The 20526-nt window shown below is 47.5% G+C and overlaps 1 protein-coding gene across 1 annotated transcript in view; it reads right to left on the reverse strand.

Annotated features, from left to right (window-relative positions):
• DEGS2 (delta 4-desaturase, sphingolipid 2) overlaps positions 1-16123 on the reverse strand; it is a 47758-nt gene extending 31635 nt beyond the window's left edge. The window contains exon 1 of the mRNA XM_066612243.1: positions 16029-16123. Within this exon, the coding sequence (XP_066468340.1) occupies positions 16029-16110 (82 nt within the window). The 5' untranslated portion in view covers positions 16111-16123. The remainder of the gene's footprint in view (positions 1-16028) is intronic.
• Positions 16124-20526: the final 4403 nt, after the last annotated feature.

A 20526-nucleotide genomic window follows, 5' to 3' on the forward strand; every position in this document is an offset into this window, starting at 1 on the left:
TCTGTGAGTCTTCCTCTACTGTTGCTCAAGTCATCTGTTCAGCAGTTTCTATGCCAGCTTGTCCACTAAGAACTAAGGGGCTGACTTGACTGTGGTTGGGAGGAGGTTGCTCAGGTATGATTGTAGCAATAGCCTGGTCTTCACCTCATTCCAGAAACTCAGCCAGGGTCACAATAGAATCACCAGAAAAAGCCAGATGCTTTCAGGAAGCTCACCACCAGAGGACCATGGCAAGTGGCTGAAGCTACTCCCTCGAAAGCACAGGCTCTTGGGGCTCTTCTGTCTAGAATGAAGGCATGGGACACACACACACACACACACAACATGGAGACATATAAAATGATGCATGGGATGCATAGAGTGGATAGAGGGAAGTTCTTTTCCGTGTTGCACAACACGAGAACCAGGGCACATCCACAAAAATTGACTGGTGGGAGAGTTAGAACAGATAAAAGGAACTATTTCTTTAACTAGTAATTAATTTACCTAGTAATGTAGAACTCCTGATGGCACCTGTCCTAGATGCCTGTAAAGGGGATTAGACAGATTTGTGGAAGAAAAGTCCATCACAGGTTATAAGCCATGTTGGGAATACGCACCATCCCAGTTTTAGAAGTAGACTATCTCTGGCATGCCAGATGCACAGGAGTGGCAACAGGATAAGGTATTGTGTGCTCTATGGAGATGTTCTGTGGCCCTCTGGAACAGGCTCAGCACCTTCGGATACTCAAATCTGTGGATAACAAGGGCCCACGGCATGTGGCTCTTATACTTAGCAAGTTTGGCCACTCCTGGTATAACCAGCTCAGTCTGAGACTGTCCTTGAAGGCCATTTGGAAACTTTAGCTTGTGCAGAATGTCACAGCTCGATCGCTGACTATGACTACTAACGCACTGATCAATCTTTGGCCTGATCCAACTGGACTTTCCTTATGTCACTCTGAGGCCACCTGTGAGTGCTTTTTCTGACAAAAGAAAGCCTTTCAGAAAAAAAAAAGAATCACAGAACTACAGGTGTAATGTGAAGCTTCACGATTCTTTTTTTGGAGTGCTTTCATCTGGGGAGGTCAAAAGGCTGCAGAAGGCTTCAGGTCGAACGAGGAGGAAAGAGTTTCTTAACCGTTTGTTCGTTAAAAGATCCACACTTTCCCCTTCTCTTGAGAGACGCTCCAGGTGACTTACAGTGTAAAATACTGTAAAATGACCTAAGTCACATCAAATTAAAACAAATCAATAGCAGCAGAACCACAGCATGGCACCAGAACAAAAACAGAAATAACCTAGCAAGACTCCTAAATCAAAAGCTAAGTGAAACAGGAAAGTTTCAAGCTGGCACTGAAACAGGGAAGCCAATCCTTCTGCCTGGGGGAGAGAGTTTCACAACTCAAGTGCCGTTCAAGTTAAAGCATTTTCCTGCACTTCCATCAAGCACACTTTTGTCATGGACAAAACACATAGAAAAGTCCTTTCAGATGACACAGGCCAACACACATTTTGCTTCCTTAAACTTTGCACCAATTCCTGGGTACATTTGGGGTGCTGATTCCAAAAATGGCATCCGTTTTGCCCTATCACGTCTAGTTTTAGAGATACGGCATAGTTTCATTAGTGAATGGTTCAGGCAGCTTCCTCATCCTACACCATGGCTTTTTTCAGTGTTTTGGGCTGCCTTGAGGCAAAGGTGTGTGTGACTTTGAATTCCACCCCCTCCCATTTGCTGTAAGACAAATCAACAGATTAAAAAATCCATGTATACAAAGGTTGCACCTGTAATCAGTGCAGATGGACAGCACAGATTCCTTAGAAGCCACTACAGGGAGCCTGGGGCAAGAAATACACCATCGGGTAGTGTTGCTCCCCCTGATCTGGAATTCAGTGGCAGGAACACAGAGGCCCTCTGTAGAACCACCATGTAAGTATCTGTTGTATATGGAAAATAGTTTATCTAGCAGTTGGTTTATCTGCTGAAAGGGCAGTGCTGGGAAACTATCCCATGGGCCACCTTTTCAGCAGACTATTTCTACTGAGCCTCACGTCACTGCTCAGTGATAAGCAGGCACTGGTGGAACTGGGAGAGCCTTATTATCATAAAGACCAAATAAAGAGCTTCCGGGGACCATATCCAGCCCCTCTGGTCTCCTGTTTGACCCCCCTGATCTAGATATTGACACAAGGGCAACAACAAAGGAGAGGAAGGTAATGGAGACAGCAAACTGCTTCAGGTACACTTGCATAAGCTTAGTTGCAGTAAGGAAAAAGAACCAAGGCATGCCTAAGGCATAGTGCACCACACACTAGATCACACGTCCCGCAGCTGCCTCCAAGCTCCTATTCAGGTCATGTGTAACGAAAAATGTATTCTGTCAACAGGCGGGTCCCACTGGTTTTCAGGATCTTAAAAAAGAAGAAAAGCAGCCCCTTATCTTATAAATGTGAAGAAAGCTTGCAAATAACAGACTTCACCCAGAACAAAGTCAAAGGTTAAATGGTGCAGATCAGGTGGCTGGATTCACAGACAGGTTTGGTGGGCATATAAAAATGCAGACACTCAAACAGCAACTTTTTAATTGTGAAAGAACTCTGCAAAGGCACACACAATAGTGGAGCCTGCCTGGCTTCAACAGGTGCTCATGAGGATGTGAAACTGGCAAATGAAGACCTTGCTAAGGCAGTGTTTCTCAAACTGTGGGTTAGGACCACTAGGGGGGTCACAAGCCAATTTCAGGTGGATTCCCCACTCATTTCGATGTGTATTTTATTTTTAATGTATTAGACTTGATGTTACCAAGGTATGTAACTGCATCTGGAGAAATGTTATAGATCTGTACTTTGAACAGGCTACTACGTGAATGCTTTTAACAATAATAGTTAATGGGGCTTACTCTCGGAGAAGTGTGGATAGGATTGCAGTCTTTACGATGTTTGGGAAATTTTAAACAGATCACCAACCACTTGGGAGGGTTCTTCTTGAATTTAAATAAATTTGTAAACTTATACTTATTGTAAACTTTTAATTTACTCAAATAGTTAATTTGATTTTTTTGTATGGGGTTCTAAAATTTTTCCTGCTTGATGATGTCATCTCCAGCCATGACATCATCTCCAGGTTAATGACATAGCTTCTGGTGGGTCCTGACAGACTGTCATTCTAAAAAGTGGGTTGCAGCGCTAAAAAGTTTGAGAACCACTGTGCTAAGGAAACAACATAATAGAGCATCTTCTAAAAATGCAACAAGTGAAATGATAGGGGGAAACTAGTTGGATAGCGACACTGGAGTAAAAGAAAGCATCAAGAGATTGAAGTGATGTAAAGATCACGTCAGATCTTGCTTTTAGCCTTAGGTATCTCCTATGCCATTGTTTCTCAATCATTGGTACTTGAGGTGGTGTCTGGCAGTACTTGGGGGACCCCTGCCACCCAGCAGTGAGATCAGGAATGTGATACAACAAACAGTGGTAGGAGGCTTGATTCAGCAGGCACAGTTCCCAAGCATGCTTTTCCATTCTCAAAAATAGCCCTCCCATCCACCCTGCACCTTGTCATGCTACACCTGGCCTCCCCATCAGGAAGTAACTAGCAATGATGTCATTGTCAGTTAGTTCTGGTGGTACTTCAAATGGGTGGACCATGTATAGTGAAACGGTGAAGGACAAACATTGACGAACACTGTCCAACGTCATTTCAACAGCCGTGAACTTTGCCTTTCAGGATTGATCTGGCTATTCACTCTCAGTTCCAGTATGAGGATCTGCATGGCATAACTTGGCAAAGCCTCAAAGAATCTAGTCTGAACGATTACACCCTTTCAGCCACCTTTTTATGAAGGATTAGATAAAAAGCTTCATTATATTGAAAGGAAGGGCTGCCAGCCACAACACCTGAAAGTGCAGCATGTCGGTAAAAACAGAAGTTAACATTTTAGTGTTTTTCATTGTTTTTAATCTGTAAACCTACATGTTGGTTTGATGGCACTTGCCAAAAAGTGGCCTGTTGTTGTTCAGTCGTTAAGTTGTGTGTGACTCTTCGTGATCCCATGGACCACAGCATGCCAGCCCCCCCTGTCTACCACTAACTTCCGGAGTGTGTCCAAATTCATGTTCATTGCCTCCATGAGATCTTACCATCTCATCCTCTGCTATCTCCTTCTCCTTTTGCCTTCAATTTTCCCAGGGTCTTTTTAAAAGAGTCTTCCCTTCTCATGAGATAACCAAAGTATTTCAGCATCAGCTTCAGCCTGCAGCAGTGGTTCTCACACATTTAGCATCAGGACCCACTTTTTAGAATGAGAATCTGTCACGACCCACTGGAAGTGAGGTCATGATCGGAAGTGACATCATCAAGCAGGAAAATTTTAACAATCCTAGGCTGCAATCTTACCCACACTTACCCAGTAGTAAGTCCCATTGACTATCATTGTTAAAAGAATATACATAGTAGCTTGTTAAAAGTACAGGTCTGTAACATTTCTCCAAAACAGTCACATACCATGGTAGCATCAAGCCTAATATATTAAAATATTGAAATGAACGGGGGCCCACCTGAAACTGGCTCACGAACCACAGTTTGAGAAACCCTGGCCTACAGAATATTAGAATGAATGTGGCCTACAGAATGTTAAATATAAACAAACAAAAACTCACAAGTCCCTCAGCTGCTTGGCTTCAGAATTTGAATGCCAGGTATTGTGTGCACACCACTTAACTAACTGAGCACTGTTTAGAACATAAGAGTATATTCTATCCAGGTCTACAGAGCTTGCGTCCTGAGTATACTTCTGTACTGCAGCGAGTCATGGACTCTTCACTCACAGCAAGAGAGGAAACTGAACGCTTTCCACATGCGCTGCCTCCGACGCATCCTCTGCATCGCCTGGCAGGACAAAGTTCCAAACAACACAGTCCTGGAACGAGCTGGAATCCCTAGCATGTATATACTGCTGAAACAGAGATGCCTGCATTGGCTCGGTCATGTCGTGAGAATGGATGATGGCTGGATCCCAAAGGATCTCCTCTATGGAGAACTCATGCAGGGAAAGCGCCCTACAGGTAGACCACAGCTGCGATACAAGGACATCTGCAAGAGAGATCTAGGCCTTAGGAGTGGACCTCAACAGGTGGGAAACCCTGGCCTCTGAGCGGTCCACTTGGAGGCAGGCTGTGCAGCATGGCCTTTCCCAATTTGAAGAGACACTTGGCAACAGTCTGAGGCAAAGAGGCAAAGAAGGAAGGCCCATAGCCAGGGAGACAGACCAGGGACAGACTGCACTTGCTCCCAGTGTGGAAGGGATTGTCACTCCCGAATTGGCCTTTTCAGCCACACTACGTAGATTGATGGATATTTTAGGGGTTAACCTAACTTCTCTCAGAGGAGGAACATCAGGAAAAAGCATGACTAGTGTTTTTCTGTTAAAAACAGGGTAGAAAAGGTCAAGATGACCTGGAGAGAGAAACATGTGTGTCATAGCTTTCACAAAAGGAAAATTCCAGGGTCTTATGTAATCACAGTTGCAGGCCAGAAACTTCTCCATACATGGCTAACAGACTTCCCAGTTAGGGCTGAAACCATGCACCAGTATGCCAAATAAGGAGAGGGAAGTGAGACGCAATATCACATGGGTCAGTTGTTTGTGACAGAGTACAAGTAAAGGAGTTTTGGGTGTGGTTCTCGGAGAAATCAATGATCTACCATGGGTAACTTCAAACCTGTATCCATCCTAATCTATTCCTAATCTGTAAATAACATGTAAATAAACTTTCTATATGCTTTTAAAGGAGTTTCCAGAATCACCATTCAGAGCGCGATACCATAGTCTTTCGAGACTGAAGGTTGCCTACAGAGACAGAGAGATTCTACCCATTGTAAGTTTTACTAATAGTTACTTTGAACACTTAAACAACATGGGAGCATAGAAGACACTGCAAAACTTTGGTGGAGCAGAGGAGCTGCTGCACTTAGCAACTGCTGCAGTTCCTATCTTGATTGCGCACCCCTGTGCATTATTTCCAGGTGATTTTGTTTTGTTTGTTTAACATAATTCAACTGGCTTCCAGCTGCACAGTTGCTCTGTATCTGTACGGTATTTTAGAGCTTTTAAAATGTTTCATATACATTATCTCAGCAACCTCGATTGTGGCTCAGTGTTATTCCCTGCATTGCAGAAGGGGGAGGATGGGTTGCAGCTGACAGGTGCTACTTTGCTTTCAGGTCACTAGTGAGCAAATGGCTCAATAAAGATTTAATTCAGATTTAATTCAGGGACCTTCCTTGGCTCAGAATCTACACTCTTAGCCACTACATTAGTGGTTTCAACATTTGCATGATACAGCCCATTAGAGCGAATGCTTAAATCACAAGCTCCTAGAGGGTGGCAACTCCCTTAGGGCCTGTTGTGAGAAGGCATTGGGGTGGGGCAAGATTTATCAGTTAAACTGGAGAGCATCAGGACTGGGCCTGAGCATTTTATTACTGACCTGCCACCTTCCTCTCCAGCTCTGGTGATCTGAGAACTGACAAATCAGTTTAAATGTCATGTCTAGAAATGTTGGGAGGCTGTCACTAATAACTACAAATTAGCCTTGCCTTTTCAGTGATACAGTGTAGGTGCTAAGGTAGCCTGGCTGCTTTGAAGGCACAGCCCAGTTATGAGACAACTGAAGAGTTGCATTCCATTCACAAGATCTGTCCTGCCAGGCCACTGTGTAAGAAGCAGTGGCAGCGGAGGAGATGCGGTGCCTGCTTATGAGCGGGGGGTGTGTGTGCCTGTATGCCCACCTCACTTGCACTAGGATGCTAGCAAGTGCCTGCTCAGAGACGTACACTTATCCCAAGGAAGGTCTTTGGTCTGTCCACCCTAATATCATCCCCCCTGACTGGCAGTAACTCATTGGAGCCTCAGATAGAAGTCTCTGTCCTTCAGCTGAAGTTGCTGGGAATTAAACCTGGACACTGGCACAAGAACAACCTCACTGGATCAGGCCATAGGCCCATCTAGTCCAGCTACCCGTATCTCACAGTGGCCCACCAAATGCTTCAGGGAGCACACAAGACAAGAGACCCGCATCCTGGTGCCATCCCTTGCATCTAGGACTCTGAGATAACCCACTTCTGAAATCAGGAGGTTGCACATACACATCATGGTTTGTAACCTGTGATGGACTTTTCTTCCAGAAATTTGTCCAATCTCCTTTTAAAGGCGTCCAGGCCAGATGCCATCACCACATCCCGCAAGGAGTTCCACAGACTACACACTGGGTAAGAAATATTTTCTTTTGTCTGTCCTAACCCCTTCCAACACTCAATTTTAGCGGATGTCCCCTGGTTCTGGTGTTATCTGAGATGCTTGTGTTCTGCCACTGAGCTACAGCCCCACTCAGGACTGGCCCAAGCCCTCCTGATGCCTGAGGCAGCCTGCCAAATGCTCCTCCTTTTATCCGAGGATGCGCCAGCCTCTGCTCCTCCCACTCTCCAATGTTACAGCTCAGCATTCTTCCCACCCACCCCCCCATACACACACTTCTTGCTCCTGTTTTCCAACCCAGGGTGTGAAAGGAGAAAGAGGAGCAGTGCAGGCAAGGAGGAAGACAGAGATGGGCACCCCCCCATCTGCTGCCTGAGGCCCCACCCCTGTGTCTGGGTGAGGGTTGCGTAGGGACAAGCTGTAGCACATGCTCGTCGTGAAGCCACTGCTGCAGAGGCCGTGAGACTATGAAACACATTCGAGAAAAGGCCCCGGGAGACAGAGCATTCCTAGTCCTAAGCAAGCAATTTAATACAGACAAGCAATTAGTATACTGTATTGTTATAAACAAAATTATCAATAATGCATGAATGAATTGTTCCTGTATTGTCTTGGGGTTTTTTCCCACTTTGCAATGTTACTCACTTTTGATGTTTGTAGAAAGCTACCATATAAATTGTTAACCTAATAAGTGACCAATTACTCTGCCGTTTCTTACCCTTTCTATTAACACTTTTCCAGCATACAAACAGTACTATTGTCCACTTAGGCTACAATTCTATATACACTTTCCTGGGAGTATATAATAATGTTGGCAACCTTCAGTCTCAAAAGACTATGGTATCGCGCTCTGGATGGTGGTTCTGGCACAGCGTCTAGTGTGGCTGAAAAGGCCAGTTTGGGAGTGACAATCCCTTCCACACTGGGAGCAAGTGTAGTCTGTCCCTGGTCTGTCTCCCTGACTGTGGGCCTTCCTTCTTTGCCTCAGACTGCTGGCCAAGTGTCTCTTCAAACTGGGAAAGGCCATGCTGCACAGCCTGCCTTCAAGCGGGCCGCTCAGAGGCCAGGGTCTCCCACCTGTTGAGGTCCACTCCTAAGGCCTTCAGATCCCTCTTGCAGATGTCCTTGTATCGCAGCTGTGGTCTACCTGGAGGGCGCTTTCCTTGCACGAGTTCTCCATAGAGGAGATCCTTTGGGATCCGGCCATTATCCATTCTCACGACATGACCCAGCCAATGCAGGCGTCTCTGTTTCAGCAGTGCATACATGCTAGGGATTCCAGCTCGTTCCAGGACTGTGTTGTTTGGAACTTTGTCCTGCCAGGCGATGCAGAGGATGCGTCGGAGGCAGTGCATGTGGAATGCGTTCAGTTTCCTCTCCTGTTGTGAGTGAAGAGTCCATGACTCGCTGCAGTACAGAAGTGTACTCAGGACGCAAGCTCTGTAGACCTGGATCCTGGTATGTTCCGTCAGCTTCTTGTTGGACCAGACTCTCTTTGTGAGTCTAGAAAACGTGGTAGCTGCTTTACCGATGCGCTTGTTTAGCTCGGTATCGAGAGAAAGAGTGTCAGAGATCGTTGAGCCAAGGTACACAAAGTCATGGACAACCTAAGCCCCACTGAACACAATGAGATTTACTGCTGAGTAGACATGCCTAGGCTTGCGCCGTCACTTTTTTTCTTTTTAACACACTGCGTTGCATTTGGGCTGGGCTGGAACGATGCGGCACAGGAGAGGCACACATCTCATTTTAAATTTCTGCTTTGCCAATTTGAGTTCACATCACCCAAGTTCCCAACCCAGCCAACTACACATCAAAATTGCACTCTGTGGTGTCACCAAGTTGAATACTGAAAATCACCTCCCAATTTGCAATACAGGGAAATGAACTGCCTCAATCCACCTTCGCCAGGCCTACATTTGTCCTCTGTTGCATATATGCAACATTGAACAGAAATGGCTGGAAGAAGAGCTTGCTACAACCTTCCCTATTACAATAAACAAGATCTGACTTCATAAAAAAAAACGATCAGATGAGAGGAATTTGTACACTCCACCAATGGTCCATAAAGACAGATTCAGAAATAGAACAATGGGGTGTAACACTGGTGTGAAGCAGCGGAAGCAATCTTATGGGCAGGACTTTGATTTGAGCAGCGTTCAGTCACTAAACCGGTTTTCTATACCAAAGTTCAGCCCATATTTCGTAAGGAACTGCCTCTGAGCATGGCCAGGACTGCCTTCCAATAACCCTCTAATCTAGAATCAGATAAAGTGTTTCCAAATCAGGTTGTTATGCCTTTGAAGTAAGTCACCCAAATACCTCTAGCTTAAGCATTCAGAAATTTTATTCCCATTATTCCTCTAGAAAAGGGGTGTCCAAAGTTTTTGGCAGGAGGGCCACAACATCTCTCTGACACTGTGTTGGGAAAAAAATTAATTTACATTTTAAATCTGAATAAATTTACATAAGTTTACATAAATGAATATATTAAAGATATATTCATATATATATATATATTCATATATTCATATATATATATATATTCATATATATATATATATATTCATATATATATATATATATTCATATATATATTCATATATATATATATATTCATATATATATATTCATATTCATATATATATATATTCATATATATATTCATATTCATATATATATATTCATATTCATATTCATATTCATATATATATATATACACACACACACACACACACACACACACACACACACATTAAATAGCCTTGAGCTATTGCAAGACCTTCATTCATTCATATAAGTTATATATGAATGAATGAAGGTCTTGCAATAGCTCAAGGCCTAGAAGAGGAAGCAAGACTGGCCTTTCCTTTGCTGCCTCTGCTGCATCACAGACGTGAAACTGCAAGCAGTGGCAGGAGCCCTCATCCCACAGCTCATGCAAGGGGTCAAACAGCATGCCTTCATGCGTCGCGCCAGTGTGGGCTCCAACAAATCTCCAGAGGGCCAGAGGTTCATTGGAGATTGGGGGCTCCCTGAGGGCTGCATTGAGAGTCCTCGAGGGCAGCAAGTGGCCCCAGGGCTGGGGTTTGGGCACCCCTGCTCTAGAACTTCTGATTATCAGAAAAAAGAAGGGAATGGAAAAGAAAGGGGGTGTGGGTGTCTGCTTAATTGCCAACTTTTTCCCCCGACAGGGCTCCTGTACCTTTGTGTTGGCTACCTTCAGTCTCAAAAGACTATGGTATCGCACTCTGAATGGTGGTTCTGGAACAGCGTCTAGTGTGGCTGAAAAGGCCAATTCGGGAGTGGCAGTCCCTTCCACACCGGGAGCAAGTGCAGTCTGTCTCCCTGGCTATGGGCCTTCCTTCTTTGCCTCTTTGCCTCAGACTGTTGGCCAAGTGTCTCTTCAAACTGGGAAAGGCCATGTTGCACAGCCTGCCTCCAAGCGGGCCGCTCAGAGGCCAGGGTTTCCCACCTGTTGAGGTCCACTCCTAAGGCCTTCAGATCCCTCTTGCAGATGTCCTTGTATCGCAGCTGTGGTCTACCTGGAGGGCGCTTTCCTTGCACGAGTTCTCCATAGAGGAGATCCTTTGGGATCCGCCCATCATCCATTCTCACAACATGACCGAGCCAATGCAGGCATCTCTGTTTCAGCAGTATATACATGCTGGGGATTCCAGCACGTTCCAGGACTGTGTTGTTTGGAACTTTGTCCTGCCAGGTGATGCCGAGAATGCGTCAGAGGCAGCGCATGTGGAAAGCGTTCAGTTTCCTCTCCTGTTGTGAGCGAAGAGTCCATGACTCGCTGCAGTACAGAAGTGTACTCAGGACGCAAGCTCTGTAGACCTGGATCTTGGTATGTTCCGTCAGCTTCTTGTTGGACCAGATTCTCTTTGTGAGTCTGGAAAACGTGGTAGCTGCTTTACCGATGCGTTTGTTTAGCTCGGTATCGAGAGAAAGAGTGTCAGAGATCGTTGAGCCAAGGTACACAAAGTCATGGACAACCTCCAGTTCAAGCGCAGAGATTGCAATGCAGGGAGGTGAGTCCACATCCTGAACCATGACCTGTGTTTTCTTCAGGCTGAGCGTCAGTCCAAAATCTTGGCAGGCCTTGCTAAAATGATCCATGAGCTGCTGGAGATCTTTGGCAGAGTGGGTAATGACAGCTGCATCATCGGCAAATAGGAAGTCACGCAGACATTTCAGCTGGACTTTGGACTTTGCTCTCAGTCTGGAGTGGTTGAAGAGCTTTCCGTCTGATCTGGTCCGGAGATAGATGTCTTCTGTTGCAGTTCCAAAGGCATGCTTCAGCAGGACAGCGAAGAAAATCCCAAACAAGGTTGGCGCAAGAACACAGTCCTGCTTCACTCCGCTTCGGATGTCAAAGGGGTCTGATGTGGAGCCATCAAAGACAACAGTGCCCTTCATGTCCTTGTGGAAAGATCTGATGATGCTGAGGACCTTTAATTGCCCTATAAAACCAGACTAGGCCATAAAGCTCACTAGTGAGTTTGAGCTAGTCACCATCTCCCAGTCTAACTTTACTGCCAGTTAATCCTCCTAACTATGCTGTAAGGACAGACTGTGCCATCCTCTGTTCCTCGAAGACGGAACACTATATAAATAAGAGAGACCGTGAACATCTGTTAAGGAATGCGAAACTCCAGGAGCAGTTTTTCCGGCAGGCACATGCTAAGGACACAGGCAGCAGCTCACCATACAAACATGCGCCCTCCCCTGGATAAAAAGCTTGGATAAGAACATAAGAACATAAGAACAGCCCCACTGGATCAGGCCATAGGTCCATCTAGTCCAGCTTCCTGTATCTCACAGCGGCCCCCACCAAATGCCCCAGGGAGCACACCAGATAACAAGAGACCTGCATCCTGGTGCCCTCCCTTGCACCTGACATAGCCCATTTCTAAAATCAGGACATTGCACACACACATCGTGGCTTGTAACCCGTAATGGATTTTTCCTCCAGAAACTTGTCCAATCCCCTTTTAAAGGCATCCAGGCCAGATGCTGTCACCACATCCTGTGGCAAGGAGTTCCACAGACCAACCACATGCTGAGTAGGCGTGTCCAGAAGGAAGAACTCTGGTTTTAAGAACATTTGGTTTCACCACCAGCTGATGTCACCACCCTTAACAGGTGTAGTCGAAAGCTCTGAAGAGAAAAGGGAAGTGGCACAGGTGGCTGATTCCTAAGTGAGAAAGACCAATTGATCATGGTGGGCAATGCTGGAAGAGCCAGGAGTGAGCTCCACACGCCGCTTTCAGCAACAAGGGGAAGCAAGCCTTCCCTCTGACAGGGAGTGCTTTACAGCAGTGGTTCCCAACATTTTTTTTACTTGCATACCCCTTGGTAGCCCATTCCCATAAATTGTACCCTTAATATTAGCCCCACAAGGAATTCTAATGCCAAATCCACAAGGCATTCTAACACAGACCTGCCTTTTCTGCCATTATTCAATTCTTTTTTCAAGTACCCCTAAAGTACTTGAAGGGGTACTGGCAAGTACCCCTGGGGGTACACATACCCCAGGTTGGGAACCACTGCCCTAGAGCCATGGTTCTCAAACTGTGACTCCCCAAGAAGCTGTGGAAACTAGCCAAGGGAACAATAGAATCCTTGCCAAAAAAAACCCCAAAACCTCACTGCCCTATTGCAATGGCGTAGCTGGGGGGGGGCAAAGCACTAGGTTTTGCGGGGAGCCTCACATGTGCCATGGCATGCAAGTGGTCCCCCCTCCCCCTCTGAGCCATTCCAGGCCATTCACCTCTGTTTTGCACCCCCCACCCAAAACGGCTCCGAGGGAGAGGGGGTTGCTAGCATGCTGGTGAGGCTCCCTGTAAAACTTAGTGCTTTGCCCCCCCCACTCCACTGTCATATACAACGTACAGGATTGCAGCCCTAATGGGGAGCCTATGACCACTGGTCCAAGGAGCCGCCAGTCAAAAAAAAGTTTGGGACCCACCACCCTAGAGCATGTGCAGAGTGCATTTCCTGCAAAGGCTGCAGAGGCTGCAGGGGGGGTTCAGCAGTTGAATGCTCGCCCCTTCTCAGGGGCGGATCCAGAGTTTGTGTTTGGGGTGGCCATGAGCACTAGCTTAACTCCACAGCCCAAGTCAACCAAGCAGATAGACCTGGGCTCCTGCCTGAACCTGGAGCCCTGATCTACATGCTAGGTAGACCAGGACTCTCAATTGAACCTGTGGCCGCCATGGCCAAGATTTGCTGTGTGAGTAGACCTGGGCTCTCAGTCTGCCTGCTATGTTGGATGCCCCGCCCAGTGGGGGATTCCTTTTCTCCCACTTTGCTCCTCATTCCAGCAGGTGCCCTTAAATTTACATACAAGTTAAAGGTGTTTGGGTCCGTAGAGGTGGACATACCATTTATCATCATATGAAACCCGTAGCAAGCCCCATAGACTATAGTGGGAGCCAACGTACCCAGGATCTCCTTCCTGCGCTGCGTGTGAGGCTGGTCCGTGTAGACCCACTCGAAGTCCACCAACCGTAGAGGTGGACGTACCATTTATCATCATTGTAATATGAAACCCGTAATGCTCAGAATGGCACATTTGCATAGCATATTTTTCACGGACTATAATCACTGCATCCAAAGTGGGCACAGGATTGCAGCCTCAGAGCCCAATCCCAGACATGCCTACTCAGATGCAAGTCCCATTATAGACTATGGGGCTTACTCCCAGGAAAGTGTGCACAGGACTGCAGCCTCAGAGCCCAATCCTAGGCATGCCTACTCAGATGCAAGTCCTGCAGGTATGCCACAGTACAGTTGGCTGGCATGTCTGCCCAGCCCTGCTGAGGATGGAGCAGCAGCAGCAAGAACACACCCAGGCACGGCAGCGGGTGATCGCGCTGGAGGGCAGCAGGGATAAGCCGCCCCCCCCAACTACCCCACTGCCATATACAACGCATAGGATTGCAGCCCTAACGGGGAGCTGGGACCGCTGGTCCAGAGAGCTGCCAGTCAAAAAAAGTTTGGGACCCACCACCCTAGAGCATGTGCAGAGAGCATTTCCTGCGAAGGCTGCAGAGAACGGGCTGCACGGGCGGGGGGCAGCAGTTGAACGCTCGCCCCTTCTTGGCTAGGAGGTACCCAGAAGTGCAGGGGTGGGGGGGGCGCAGCAAGGTGCTGGAGGAGCAGGGCCAACGTACCCAGGATCTCCTTCCTGCGCTGCGTGTGAGGCTGGTCCGTGTAGACCCACTCGAAGTCGCCGTGAACCACCCGGTTGCCCATCGCTGCTGCTGCTGCCGCCGCCGCTGTACCTGCTGCAGGAAAGCGCCCCGCAGCGCCTCACACTCCAAAGGAGTCTGTCCACATCCTCAGGCTGCACAAGTTGAAAAGAATCCCACAATACTGGACAAGCAGTTGCCAAGGGGACATCATCAGACATTGTCAATGTGGCATTCAAGTCGCGACGAATATGATCGATTTTATCTGCAAAGTGTTGGGCAAACACATCACAGCAGCTGACCATGTATTCCTCCTGGACTACCGAAGGGGCCTGATGAAGGAGGCCCCGCACCACAAGGAACAGCTCTGCCAAGGGCTATCAGCAGACTCAATGGTAGCAGAGAAGAACGATCTCTTCGCTGCTACCACCACCACGGAGTAGGCTCTGTAATGAGCTCTACTCCGTGTCCGATCGGATTCATCATGAGTTTTCCAAAAAATCAGAGATTTCAAACAATTTGCACTGGCCACTTGTAAAGTGTAAAGACACACAGCCCACATTGAATAAGAGAAGCTTCTGCTGACAGCCCCACACACACACACAGACACACACACACACACAAGTTTCACAGAGTCACACAGACATGCTGGCTGGCATAGTCCCTGAATAAATGCAGCAAAATTTAAATCTAACAGTCACATAGGGCCCTGCAGTGTGGGAAAATGCTCAAAACATTCCACCCCCTCCCTCCCAAAAAATCAGAGATTTCAAACAATTTGCACTGGCCACTTGTAAAGTGTAAAGACACACAGCCCACATTGAATAAGAGAAGCCTGTGCTGACACACACACACACACACACACACACACAGGGACATGTTTCACAGAGTCACACAGACATGCTGGCTGGCATAGTACAAGAAAACTAATTCAGGCCAAGAACACTGGGGAGCATGACCCACAATGTCCCTGAATAAATGCAGCAAAATTTAAATCTAATAGTCACATAGGGCCCTGCAGTGTGGGAAAATGCTCAAAACATTCCACCCCCTCCCTCCCAAAAAATCAGAGATTTCAAGCAATTTGCACTGGCCACTTGTAAAGTGTAAAGACACACAGCCCACATTGAATAAGAGAAGCCTGTGCTGACACACACACACACACACACACACACACAGGGACAAGTTTCACAGAGTCACACAAACATGCTGGCTGGCATAGTACAAGAAAACCAGTTCAGGTCAAGAACACTGAACAGCATGACCCACTCTGTCCCTGAATAAATGCAGCAAAATTTAAATCTTACTGTCACATAGGGCCCTGCAGTGTGGGAAAATGCTCAGAACATTCCACCCCCCTCCCTCCCTCCCACCCAAAAAAAGAGAGCCGCCAGTCAAAAAAAGTTTGGGACCCACCACCCTAGAGCATGTGCAGAGTGCATTTCCTGCGAAGGCTGCAGAGAACGGGCTGCACGGGCGGGGGGGGGCAGCAGTTGAACGCTCGCCCCTTCCAGGCTAGGAGGTACCCAGAAGTGCAGGGGTGGGGGGGGCGCAGCAAGGTGCTGGAGGAGCAGGGCCAACGTACCCAGGATCTCCTTCCTGCGCTGCGTGTGAGGCTGGTCCGTGTACACCCACTCGAAGTCGCCGCGAACCACCCGGTTGCCCATCGCTGCTGCTGCTGCTGCTGCTGCTGCTGCTGCTGCTGCTACCGCCGCCGCACCTGCTGCAGGAAAGCGCCCCACAGCCGCGCGCGCTGCACTTATCACCGCGCCTGGGCGGGGAGAGGTGGGGCCGCGCAGGCTCCCGCCAAGCCACGCCTCCCCCCACAGAGCGGCTGGCGGGGGGCGCGCGCGGCTGTGCACCTGCAGGGAGAGCGGCGCCCGGGCGGGGCAGGCGTCCTCGCACAGGCGCAGCCGCCCGTCACCCAGTGACTTCTGAGGGAGAGCAGCAGCCGTCGCCCGTCCCGACTTCTGAGGGAGAGCAGCAGAAGTCACCCAAAGGCAGCACCAGACTGGATGGCAAAGGGGGGGAAGCTGCCTGACCGCCCGATCCTACGCATGTCTGCTCCGGAGTAAGTCCCAGCGCATCCCAAGCCTCAATTCCCTCTCCTACACAATTGTTAAAGGTCCAGGATCCCTAAAGTTAAAAGTTTGCCAACCCTAATAGGCAGGTATAGATCGCACCTTGTGTCAGTGATTCATTCTCAGTTTAACTTAGGGCCCCATCCTATCCAACTTTCCAGCACTGATGCAGCAGTGCCAAGGGGACAGGCAGTGCAACTTGAGGTGGGGCACCAGTCATGGTGGCCTCCTCCAGGACAAATGTTCCCGTAGCTCAGGGCTGCCTTACAGCAGCATCAGACCTGGAAAGATGGATAGGATTGAGCAATTACTTCCCAGGGCTGTTGTGTCATGAGAATCAAAAAGTGGGGGAGGACTTTCACACTGTAAACATGGGGGGGGGGGGAAATAATCATAGGCGTTTCTTGACAACGTGTGCCACAATGAATATATTACCCAGACAGGTTGTTTTAGAATTAGAGGCATTTCCTTGAAAGGGAAGGTGTGATAAACAGGAGAAGAAGTAGGTCCTCTTGTGCATTCATGCCCAACAACTATTGTATCCACACACCTCAGCATTTTCCTGGATTATTTTATCTCATCCTTCCTTGCACAATGTTGAGGCATCTTCACCCTTGATGTTTTTCTTCTTGAAAACTGAGCACTGACTGAAGACAGTCATTGAAGTCATCCACTAATGACTTTTGCTCGTGTCTATGAGTCAGATGGACCCAACATCACAGAAAGAACTACCTTCACCTCAAACTCTATCACTTCGAAGTTGCATTAACAGATTCAGGGCACAATCCAAACCCGTGCTGGAGCAGGCAAGCCAGGAGGCTTGCGTTGCATCCAACATGGGATTCTGGCTAGCAGAATGTGGGCTGTTCTTATGTGATCCCCCCACCCCACCCCTGGCCAAGGAACAAGTAACACTAGAACAAGGAGACATCCACTAAAACTAAGTGTTGAGAAACTTGGAACAAAAAAAGAAAATATTTCTTATATTATGTAATTCTTCAACATGTCTTCTTCTTGTCTTCAACATGTAATTAATCTGTGGAACTCCTTGCCACAGAATGTGGTGATGGCACCTGGCTTAGATGCCTTTAAAAGGGAATCGAACAATTTTATGGAGGAAAATTCCATCACAGGTTACAAGCCAAGATGGGTATAACTTTTGATTCTAGAAGAACCATCTGAATGCCGGGGAGTGGCACACTGGTGTAGCTAGAGTGGGGGTGGGGCACTAAGTTATGCAGGGAGCCTCACCGCAGCGTTCAAGTGACTCCTCCCCTCCCCTTTGGAGCCATTTGGGCAAAGGGGGACAAAACAGAGGCAAATAGCTTCCAAGGGGAGGGGGGGCAGCTTGCATGCTGTGGGCCGGCTCCCTGCAAAACTTGCCAAGGAGCTGGTTATAAACTGCCACAATCTCCTTTTGCACGACCAAGAACAAAAGAGGAGACAAAGGCAAATTCAGAACCCATGCCGGCCAGCCCACAAAACCGCTTCCTAACAGAAAAATGACACATGGAAAATTTTGTATCTTGATGTAACACAGTCACAAACATCTCGTAGCACATGAAGCAATCAGAGGAGGCACAATGTGGGCCAATTACTGGTCTTCTATGTGACTCAGAGCCACTATTGCATACACCCTCCATGCATCATTGTTTCAAGTAGCCCAGTGGCTACTTTGTGTTGTTTACTTTGTTCAAAGTCCTATAACTGCTCCTGCTCTGGAAGCAAAACTTTGGGTCCTTTCTCTAGCCCTTGGAGGTGTCCACACTGAGTGTTTTTGTCACTTCTCAGTTCTTTGGAGGCGTCCACGCTGCAATTTGTTTCTTTCCCTAGAGAAACCTCTTCCACTGTAGGTCGCTTGGGGAAGGGTCCATGCTGCTGAGCATTTTCTTCATCTTGCCATTTGCCAAGGTGCCCAACCTGCTGTGCGTTTTACACAGGTCTCTTCCCCATAGAGACCCTCTCTCTCCTTTTAGGTGGGTGGCCTCTATGCTGAAGGAGTATCTATGCTTAGTTGGTGACTTTCTCTATGCTTTCTTCCAGGGATGGGAAAACCCAGCGTGGCTTGAGTTGAGTCGCTGAGTCAGCACCCCCCACGACTCTACTTGAAAAAGAGTCCTAACGGGGGCACTTGCTGGGTCTCCAAGTCACCTTTTAGTGACTCGATAGAACTTGAGTCGAGTTCCACCCCCCTAAAAAGCCTGCCGTGGAAAAAACAGGGCTGCTGCGGGGAGTGTGTGCATAGGAGCTCTCTTTGAACATTCCCCTGCTGTCCTCGCCCATCTGTAAAGAGAGTGGGAGAGGTGGGAGGGACTGAGTGAGAGCTAGGACAGAAGCGACAAGAGGGAGGAGGGTTACCAGGATGACCTGATCCTTGACAGTCCTACTCAGAAGTCCCACTGCAACCAGTCAATCAATGAGGGTTGCCCTGCCCCTCTTCCTGCCCTCCCTCAGTCAATGGAAATATCAAACTGCCCATTGTTTGTCCAATGATCCTTCCTTCCTTCCTTCCTTCCTTCCTTCCTTCCTATCAGACACTGAAAAGAGAGCCCAGTCCCACCTCCCCACTTCCGCTCACATCAACCCTTTCCTGCCTCCCAGCTGCTTGTCTGTCAGAATTATGGCCCACAAGGTTTTCCATGTAGCAAAAAGAGTAAGCAAGCACCCCCAGACACAGGCAGACTTGAGTCAGTGACTGAAAGATTTTGGGGTTCTTTTTACTGACGCACTGCTAAAACAATCAAAGGTCTTTAGGAAGGTTCGGAAGCTTTATTTTCCATTGGTAGATGAATTACAAGCATAGATCTCAGTTTGGATACAAATGTCCACTATCTGCCGTCCAGCCTCGACTCTCAAGCCGCACCCACTAGCAAAACCAATTTATCCTCTACAACAAACAGCATAACAATTTCAGGAAACTTTGCCACGTCATTTAGACCATTTTTTACCTAGGTGATGCAAGATTTTGGGTAGCTCCCTTTGGGAAAATTATGATCTACATGTTTTTCTGGTCATATTCTCTTAGGGCAGTGGTTCTCAAACTCACAGGGAGTTTGAGGAATGCAGTAAATCATTGCAACGTCCCAGTTTGAGAAGCCCAGTCTTAGAGTCACTGTGACATAGCGACCCTCCCATCCTGCCTTTGAGAGGAACAACAGTCATTCTCCCGGCCCCAATTTCAGTTATTTTTTCTCAAAATAGAGAAGAGAATTAACTATTAACCATTTAGGATCTCACTTTAAGATTCTTCCATCATCAGCACACGTAGTGGCGAGTGGCGAGTAAGGGGGTCCTGACTCGAGTCTTTTCCAGAGTCTTCCACGCACGCAATTCACAGGTTGCAGAGTTACCCAAAATTGCGCATTTTCACGACTTGGGTCCCAGTCTCCTGACTTGAATTCCCAACACTGCTTTCTTCTCTGCTGAAACCTCCACGTGTTTTTGCTTGACAACATTGTTCTATGGTCAGGAAACCTCTTGTTGAGCCCTCTTGCTCTGGTAGCTGCCTTCACTTTTGGAGGAGTTACCTTCCTGGCTCTAAGGATTACCTTTTTACTGTATTTTTATCCCATGGAATCATGTAGGTCTGCCCTTGCCTGCTTAGACCTACCCAGCAGAATAAGATTGGTAATCTCCCTCTCACGTCTTTCATCCTCATAAGCATTCCTCCTCTCTCTCTCTCTCTCTCTTGTAAAAGTCTCCATTCTCCATTCTTTACACATATGGATTTTTTCTTTTTGTTATATTTTTAAAGTGAAGTTTAAAACTTCACTTAAAACGGTGCTTTTCAACCTCTTCATAAATGACCTGGAGACAGGGCTGAGCAGTGAGGTTGCAAAGTTTGCGGACGACACCAAACTTTTCCGAGTGGTGAAGACCAGAAGTGATTGTGAGGAGCTCCAGAAGGATCTCTCCAGACTGGTAGAATGGGCAGCAAAATGGCAGATGCGCTTCAATGTCAGTAAGTGTAAAGTCATGTACATTGGGGCAAAAAATCAAAAC

Source organism: Tiliqua scincoides, chromosome 1 (genome assembly GCF_035046505.1).
Source record: "Tiliqua scincoides isolate rTilSci1 chromosome 1, rTilSci1.hap2, whole genome shotgun sequence".
NCBI lineage: Eukaryota > Metazoa > Chordata > Lepidosauria > Squamata > Scincidae > Tiliqua > Tiliqua scincoides.